The sequence below is a fragment of the Mandrillus leucophaeus genome, unplaced genomic scaffold (assembly GCF_000951045.1).
Source record: "Mandrillus leucophaeus isolate KB7577 unplaced genomic scaffold, Mleu.le_1.0 Scaffold2, whole genome shotgun sequence".
NCBI classification, from domain to species: Eukaryota; Metazoa; Chordata; class Mammalia; order Primates; family Cercopithecidae; genus Mandrillus; species Mandrillus leucophaeus.
In genome coordinates this window covers 2,394,746-2,402,917 of record NW_012102031.1, presented here as the reverse complement: position 1 = coordinate 2,402,917, position 8,172 = coordinate 2,394,746, and the positions used below count along the sequence as shown (strand labels likewise).

The 8,172-nt window shown below is 54.5% G+C and overlaps 1 protein-coding gene across 3 annotated transcripts in view; it reads right to left on the bottom strand.

Moving 5' to 3' along the window:
* The window catches only part of MKL1 (megakaryoblastic leukemia (translocation) 1), a 188,867-nt gene that overhangs the window by 12,445 nt on the left and 168,250 nt on the right, over positions 1-8,172 (bottom strand). For 2 of the 3 annotated variants that reach the window (XM_011978805.1, XM_011978807.1), the window contains 2 exons: positions 2,214-2,389; positions 1,548-1,697 (listed from right to left, as the gene is read on the bottom strand). In XM_011978805.1, the coding sequence (XP_011834195.1) occupies positions 1,548-1,697; positions 2,214-2,389 (326 nt within the window). The remainder of the gene's footprint in view (positions 1-1,547; positions 1,698-2,213; positions 2,390-8,172) is intronic. The other variant, XM_011978806.1, reaches the window with a different exon arrangement.

Sequence of the window (8,172 nt, the reverse complement as noted above, 5' to 3'; positions counted from 1 at the left end):
CGCAGAGGGAGAGAGGGGGCAGAGGGAGAGAGGGCGCAGAGGGAGAGAGGGGACAGAGGGAGAGAGGGGGCAGAGGGAGAGAGGGGACAGAGGGAGAGAGGGGACAGAGGGAGAGAGGGGGCAGAGGGAGAGAGGGGACAGAGGGAGAGAGGGGACAGAGGGAGAGAGGGGGACAGAGGGAGAGGGGACAGAGGGCAGAGCCTAGGGAGCATCCCCAATTAAAGGGAGGAAGAGGGAGGCAGGGAAAACACAACCAAAGAGAGAGAACTCCAATAGCTGGGCCAGGAGCACAGCGGTGGGGATGGACTTGGATTGAGGCCCCTGAAGATAATGTTTCAGTCCACTGGTGGGGTAACTGAAGAGATGTGTAGACAAAATACACAGACTCTTCTTCCAAACGTGGGAGGCAAAGGAAGGCAACAGGAGTGTGAGGAGAAGCACGCTGGAGGGAGGAACTCTGTGGGAAAAGCAGGGACACCTGTTGACAGTGAGGAAGAGAATGCAGGTGCAGGACAGGCACTGAGGAGGCAGCGCCTGGGCACGCAGCACTGAAAGCAGGCGTAGGCTGGGAGGAGAGGCCACTCACTGCTCCGAGGCCTGAAGGAGGAGACAGTGACATTCAGGAAGCCATAGTGACTTTCTGACATGGAGGAAGCAGGAGACAGCAGAGATGACAGGGTCATGTGCAGAGGCGGGACTGGGGATGTCACCATGGGACAGAGCCAGGGAGAGTCACAAGATGGGCAGGCAGCTCCCAGAGCTAGTGGGGCCTTCTAAGGCCAGAGCACGAGCGCCAGACAGCCCAGGCTACAGACTGTCGGCCTCTCCTGAGGCTCAGATGGCCAGGGGTTGCCAAGCCAGGCACAGGGTCTGTGTGAGGCGAGAACCTAGAGAGTAAGAAAGGACAGAGCAGAAAGGGTACAGGTGGAGCAAGTCAGGGAGGCGTGGGCCAGGTGGAGGTGTGGGGTTGCGGTCCCTGAGATCCTGGTGGCCAGGCAGTTCTGTGGAGCAGGGGGGACCCTGCATCAGCTCTTGGTGCAGCTGAATTTAACAGCAGACGCCTGAGTCCATGAGGCCAGTAGTGCCCAGCACAGGGTTCCCCACACCGACGGCAGTAACCCCCGCCTCCTGCCGGCATTTCAGGTCAGGCCTTGGAGGAGGAGGAGAACACTCAGTGATGCCTCCTGCATGCCTCCGGCCACGTCACTTCACCTCTCAGTTCCTCTCTTGTAGCAAAGGGCTCTATTTCTGCCTCACGGAATTGTTGAGTGAACAAGACATAATGTGTGGGAATGACTTCATGGATGAGAGCAGGAATGAGTACCTGGAATGCCCAAGGCCAGCCCACAGCCACCAATAACTGGTGGCTATGATCGCAACAGCCAGTGTTATGTCGGACAACGGAGAGAACAGGAAGAAACTCCCAGACCAATGGGAGAGGACGTGCACCACACCCCCTGCAGCTGTCCCCACAGCTGGAATGAAGTCACAGCAGGACTCCAAAGGGCACCAGGAAGGGGAGGGTACAATCACTGGCAGAAATGTACCTTAATGAGTGTGGGGGTGGGCTTGGCAGTGGGGACAGTGGTTCCATTGGTGAGGCTGGGAGGCAGCAGAGGTGGGGGAGGCAGAGGAGGCTGCTCTGCCAGGAAAAGCATTTCTCCGGAATCCGGGCCCATCGGAAGTTGAGACACAACCTGAGAGGGAAAAAGGGAAGTGAGGACATGGCCACCTCCAGGCAGGGTGTGCCCAGCCTGCCCTGACCCACACAGGGTCCTCAGACGCCACCACTGTCAGAGGACAAATGGTGGGCAGAGACTGGGGGAGGAGAAGAGCAACCCCCAGGGTGGCAGGAGGAGCTAGGAAAGAAAGAGAGAAGGCAATGAAAAGGTCACAGAACTGAATATACTCAAGAAAAGCAGGCTGCTCCAAATAAATGAATACAGACTGGGCCAGTGAGGTTTGCAATCCCACTACAAAGCAGCCGTGGCCAGCATCGTCCTCCACCTGACCTCTGGCTGCTGGAGAGGGGCCTCTGCCCACATCTCCCACCAGCAGGGAGCCCAAGCAGCCAGCACCTGAGCAACTAGGGTAGCATCCCCCTGGCTTCCCTGTGCCAGAGCAGGAGGCATACCCTGGCCCAGGAGAGAGACCTTACTCTGGGCAGCCCTAGCACCTTGGAGCTGGGGAAGCATCTGGAAGCACACACTCACCTGGGTGGGGGATGCAGAGGTGGCACTGGGCAGTGGTTCGCTGACTCGGGCCTCCAGGGGTGACGGCACAGAACCCTGGGACTCATGGCTGGCAGGCTGCTCGGGGGATAAGGCATCGCTGCTGTCCTCATCGAAGGAAGAGCTGTCTGCGACTTTGGGATAGTTCACCTGGCCCACTGAAACCCAAAGCCGGTATGAGATTCCACCTGCAGCCCAGGGCACAGGTGAGCAGGGACAGGCCTGGCCCACAGCCCACACGCTCTGTGAGGCAGGCAAACCAAGGAGACTAGCAGCCAATCTGCTTTCTTGGTCTAAAAAAGCTCTGGTCATCATCATGACCCTGCAAGAGAGGCCAGAAAGGTCTCCTAGGCCACCAGAGTGACCTCATGGGCTGAGCAAAGGCCTCCTTTAGCCTCTTGCTTGTAACTCTATACTGTGTTTAATCTTCAATGTCAAGTTGTCCCTCCCTCCCTTGCTCCTCCCTAGGAGACCCGGGCTACCTTTCCACCTCAACCGTCTCCCTATTGTTAAAGGTACTCTGTATCTTCATCCCACACTGCACAAAACTCTCTTCTTCCCCCATGATGCTTACAAACGGGGCAGTGAGGGCTCTGAACCAGCTAACGAGGGACCAGAAAAGCCTGGGTAACAGCCCTGTGAGTGTAGCTGAATTCCCCAGAGGCCAGGAACAGACTAAGGAGCCTGGCTCTGGGCTTCAGATGGAGGGTATCCCAGAAAGGGGATGTTTGCCTGCACAGGTGAAATAGAGGAGGTGTGGTGACCTCCTCTAGAGGCCAGTGGCTCGCAGACACCCAACACCTGGGTAGCAGGGGCACCAGAAGAAAACAGCCTGCTGGCTGTAACTGCCCTGACCTGACCCACTGCCAGGCTCTGGATGACTGTGAGTACGTGTCCTCCTGAGGCCAACTGGGAGGCAGAGGCAGGGGAGGAGGGCGCAGCACAAAGCTTCTGTTCCATGGGGTCGCAGTGGGAAGGAAAGATGGGAACAGAGGCAAGGAGGCTATGTCAAGAGTCACTGTCAGAGCCACCGGCTCAGCACTGTCGTGGGAAGAGGTGGGGGTAGCAGGTTCTCAGCTGATCTGCCATCCATGCAGAAGGAACTGAGGCAGTGGTGGAGGCAGTGGTGAAGGCAGGGATGAAGGCAGGGGTGAAGGCAGGGGTGAGCTGCCGCCCAAGCCTGGGGAAGTGTGCTGTGTGGGAAGACCCCAGGTAAGGAAGAGGAACAAGGCACAACAGCTCAGGCTGGGTTTGTTCATGCAGTAGCTCTCCTAGCAGCTCTTCCCCTCCAGCCAGGACCTGAGGTTCTCTCCTCCCTCAGGACCTGGGAAGGACGCATCTGAGCTTCTTCCTTACTGGCGACTGTGGTGGTGGCTTGCTCCTCCGTCCCCTCATCTGTCCCAGCAGGGGCAAGTACGCAACACACAGAATGGGGCTTGCTGACCACGTGTACTTCATGCCAAACACAAGGCTAGATTTCCCCACTATCTCCTACTCCCAGCAAGGGCACTGGCTTTGGTACAGCAGCCCCAGGGCGGCCAGTACTGACAATGGTGAGCGAGGGTGGAGGAACTGTAGCTTCCACCAGATTAGTCCAACCCAAGGAAGCTGCTAGCCATACTGTGGAAAACCCAGGGCTGGTACAGGCCAGGGTCACTACAGACTATTTCTCTCTCCACTCACAGTCACATCCTGGGAACAAAGATGGGGACCCTGCCCTCCAGGAGTTTATGGTCCAGTTGCCTTGGAGCCCCGTGAATGCTCTGCTAGACAGAAAACACAGAAGCTGAGGGCACACTGAGGAGAGATTCAGGGAAGTCTTCCTGGAGGAGAGGACTTAGTGTGAACCTTGAAGATAACTGAGGGGCCTGGAGGAAGGGTCGGATGGGGAGGTTAGGTGTGTGGGGAAGACCCCAACCCCCATCAGCCCTTTTCTCAGGCCTCAGAACGGTCTGCTCCCCCTGCTCCCACTGCCCGCTTCCTTCTCACTCATCTGAGTCAAACTTCCTTCCCAGCTTTGCCTCTCCTATCTGAGCCAAACCTCAACCTCAGCCGGGGTTCCATTTCCTCGTCCTCCTCCCTCCTCTTCCTCTGAAGGTGCCCATCCTCCCATGTCCTTGACTCTTTCCTCTCAGCCCAAAAACCTGCTCCATTGCACCCAGCCTGAAAACCCCTCCCTAAGCCAGGACCTGCCTCTGTTTTCCTTCTCCACAGAACTATTGAGCAAATGAGCTACATTTGCCATCACTGCCTTCTTCCCTCCTACTCAACTGTACAATGTGGTTTTTGCTGGCAAATGCTCTGTGTTCCTTAAAGTCCCCAACAATCACCCCATTGCCAAATTCCTCAAACAAACAAGCACAGGTCTCCAGGCCACTGCCCGTGTTGTTCCCTCTTGTCCCTCTGTATCTTTTCCACCTGGCAAAGTCTGATCCAGCCCCCAAAACATGCTATAGTGTGGGCACTTCCCTGGCCATCAACACCTGTCCCTATCCCTGAGAGACGTCCCTCTGCTGAGCTCTCACAGCGCTGACACACACATATCCATTGTTACACTGTCCATTACAGCAGCTGCCAGCTGGTCTAGAATGAGTGTTATTGCTGACAACAGCAGCAACCATTGTGTGAGTCTCTCTAGGCACCAAGGACCAGGCTGGGCCCTTTATATTCATCATCATGTGTGATCTTGCAAGCAGTCGCACAAGGCAGGTGACTCAGAGACAGTGTTGCAGGGCCATGGCCTTCCTACTAGGCAGCACTGGCATCTGACTGGGAACCAGACTCAGAAATCAGTTGTTTATACATTAGTCTTCTCACATCAGACCCACGTGAATTCTTTGAGGGCACAAGTCATATTTTATTCATCTTTGTGACATCAGGACTTCACACGGCCTGGCACACTGCTGACTCTCAGCACACATTTATCAGACTGTGGCTGGCTGCAGCATCTAGAACTGGCTTGGCCCCTACACTGGCCTATAACTTGGGACTGCTGAGGAACACACAGAGGAAACCACTGAGATGAGGCAGGACGAACGCCAGGGAAAATCTGTGAATTATAAGGGCTACTATATCAACATGGGGAAAGGGCTCCTCCGGGCCCAGTGTGGGCCAGCCTACAGTAGGGTGGCTACAGTGCAGAGGAGGCCCTAGAAACTGCCAGTCGCCTCTAATCAGGGCCCAAGGCCTAACTCAGCATGCCCTGGGGGTCTGCTGCAGTGTTTCCCCTCTGCCCAAAACTAAAACTATGTTAGAGGAAAACCTGAGCCTCTTTCTCTGAAGGCACAGCTGCCTCAGGAGGGGCAGGCAGGTGCTGTCTTGTCAGGGATCGGGTCTTGGGCCCACTGCAGCGAAGGAGACAGGTCTGTACCAATTATCACCAAAATCGAAGAGTAGGATAATAAATATATTTGGTTTTTATCCCCCAGTTCTCATCACAGAGCAGCTAAAACCCTTGGAATTTCCTTAAGGTCAGGAGTATCTTCAGTATCTTCTTTCTACAACACCTGAGCTTATGCTAATGTGATGATCTGGGAGAGACTAAGGATTGGGCCAGTCACCACAGAGACCAAGTGATTAGAGGATTAGAGGACTGGAACTACCAGCCCATCCACCAACCTCCAGGAAAGTGGGGGTGGGTATGTAGGATGTGGAGTGGGGGCTCTGAGATCAAGCCTATAAAAACTCTTGGATAACAGGATTTGACGTGCTTCTCTAGCTACTGGGAGGGTGAAGGCCCGGGGTGGGCAGGGAAGTTCCAATACCACCACTCCCCTGGCACCCCACTACACTGTGCCATCTGCCCCTCCCTCTGGCTGTTCCTCTGCCTCCTTTATAATAAGCCAGCAAATGTAAGTGAAGTGTTTCCCTGGGTTCTGTGAGCCACTCTAGCAAATTATCAAGCCCAAGGAGAGAGTATAGGAACCCCAATCGACAGCTAGTTGGTTAAAAGCAAATGTAAAATAACCTGGGGCGTGGGACCAGCATGGGGAGTGGGGCTAAGTTTTGTGGGACTGAGTCCTCAACCCGTGGGATCGGACACTCTCTCCAGGTAGACGGCATCTGAAAAGGGCACCCAGCTGGTGTCCACTGGAGAACTGCTTGGTGTGTGGGGAAACACCATGCCAGAATACCAACAGCAGAAGTATTCTGTATTGAGCGCAAATAGAGAGAAAAGAGGCTTTTTCCCTTTTACACTAAAGGAATGAAGTCCAAACTCCCAAGTGTGCCAAGAGGCCCTGCACATCCTGGACTGTGCTTACTGCTCCCACCTCGTTTTTGTTTTTGAGACAGGGTCTCACTCTGTCGCCCAGGCTAGAGTGCAGTGGCACAATCATAGCTCACTACAGCCTTGAACTCTTGGACTCAAGCGATCCTCCCACCTCAGCCTCCTGAGCAGCTGAGACTACAGGTGTGTGTCACCACAGCCAGCTAATTTTTTTATTTTTTTGTATAGGTGAGTCTCCCTACGTTGCCCAGGCTGGTCTCAAACTCCTGGGCTCAAGTGATCCTCCCACCTCGGACTACCAAATCACTGGGGACCTGGCCTCCCACCTCTCATCTTGATACTCTCCCTTCCAGTGCCTTCTCATCAGGTCCTAGGGTTGTTCTCCCCATCTGGAACACTGTCCTCTCCTCCCTTGTCCCACCCCCTCCCACACGCTTTCACGAATTCCTACTCATCCTTCAGCCCCAGGCTTGGCTGTCACCTCCTCTGACAGCTGCACCCCTCCTGATGCAACCAGGTTGGGTGCCCCTCCTCTGTGTTTCCAGAGTACCCTATGCTCCCTCCAGCACAGCTTCTCTATCTTGCCTATTCACCTGCCTGTTACCTGCTCCATGAGGCATGAGCTCCATAAGGACAAAGGAACTTGGTCTGCCCTGTGGGGCTATGGTCTTAGCACCTAGCACACTGTTTGGGTCCATCAATATTTGTTGAGTGAAATATCTGTGGAAAGGGCCAGTCTCCAAGAAGAGATTTCACTAATAAAAATAAAGAGTATTACACAGATTTCTAATTCCTGGCATCTCCACACGTTCACACACACTAATCCTGACATCTACCTACTCTGTGAAAGAGGAAGCAACCCGAGTTTACAAACATGGAAAGTGAACAGCGCAAGGCCTGTTATTTACTTAATTACTGTTTTATGTCCCTGTTTCTTAAAGCAACAGGCACTATCCCAAGTTCACACAACCCGCGCATGAGGCTCTCAAACTCTGTTAAGAAGTCAAGAGCCTCAGCCCAATTCTGCTTCAGCCTGGCACTCCCTCCCCATCTCCCCTCCTGCATCTCAGCTGCCTCTCATGCAGGGTGGCTGGGTCCTCCTCACCAATGATGGCTTCCTTCAGGCTGGACTCAACAGGAAGGATGTTCTTCTCCACCAGCTCCATGGGGCCAGGCCTCTGTGCAATCTTCTCATTGAGGTCATCGGCTAGTCTGGCTCTCTTCAGCTTCAGCTGCTTGGCCTGGAGGGACGGCTCAGCCGAGGTTTCTGCCCATGGGAGAGAAAGGGGTGCAGGAAGATATATGAGTGGACGTGGTTCTGCCCTGGGAACTCCAGAGCGGCTCTCCTTCCTCCTGGGCAAGAGCAGAGACTGTCAGAATGGAAAGCATATCCCAAGCAGAGAAGAGTGGCCCGCCTTGAAGTTTCACAAAGACAAGACAACGGGTTCCCACTGTGACCTGGCAGTGCATGGTCACACACAATTACAACCAGGCAGAGGCAAGCTCAGAAGACTTTCTGAGGTGGAGCTACAGAATGGAAGCAGCACCAGATGACAGAATGGTCTCCACTCTCCCTCAAACTTGCTGTGTTACTAAGGCAATTCACATCTCTGCTCTGGGTTTCAGTGCCTTTGTCTGCAAAATATGGGACTCAGAATAGAAAAGTTCTCTTCCAGCCCCTCAAACAGCTCAAAACTAGACAAACAGCTGGGC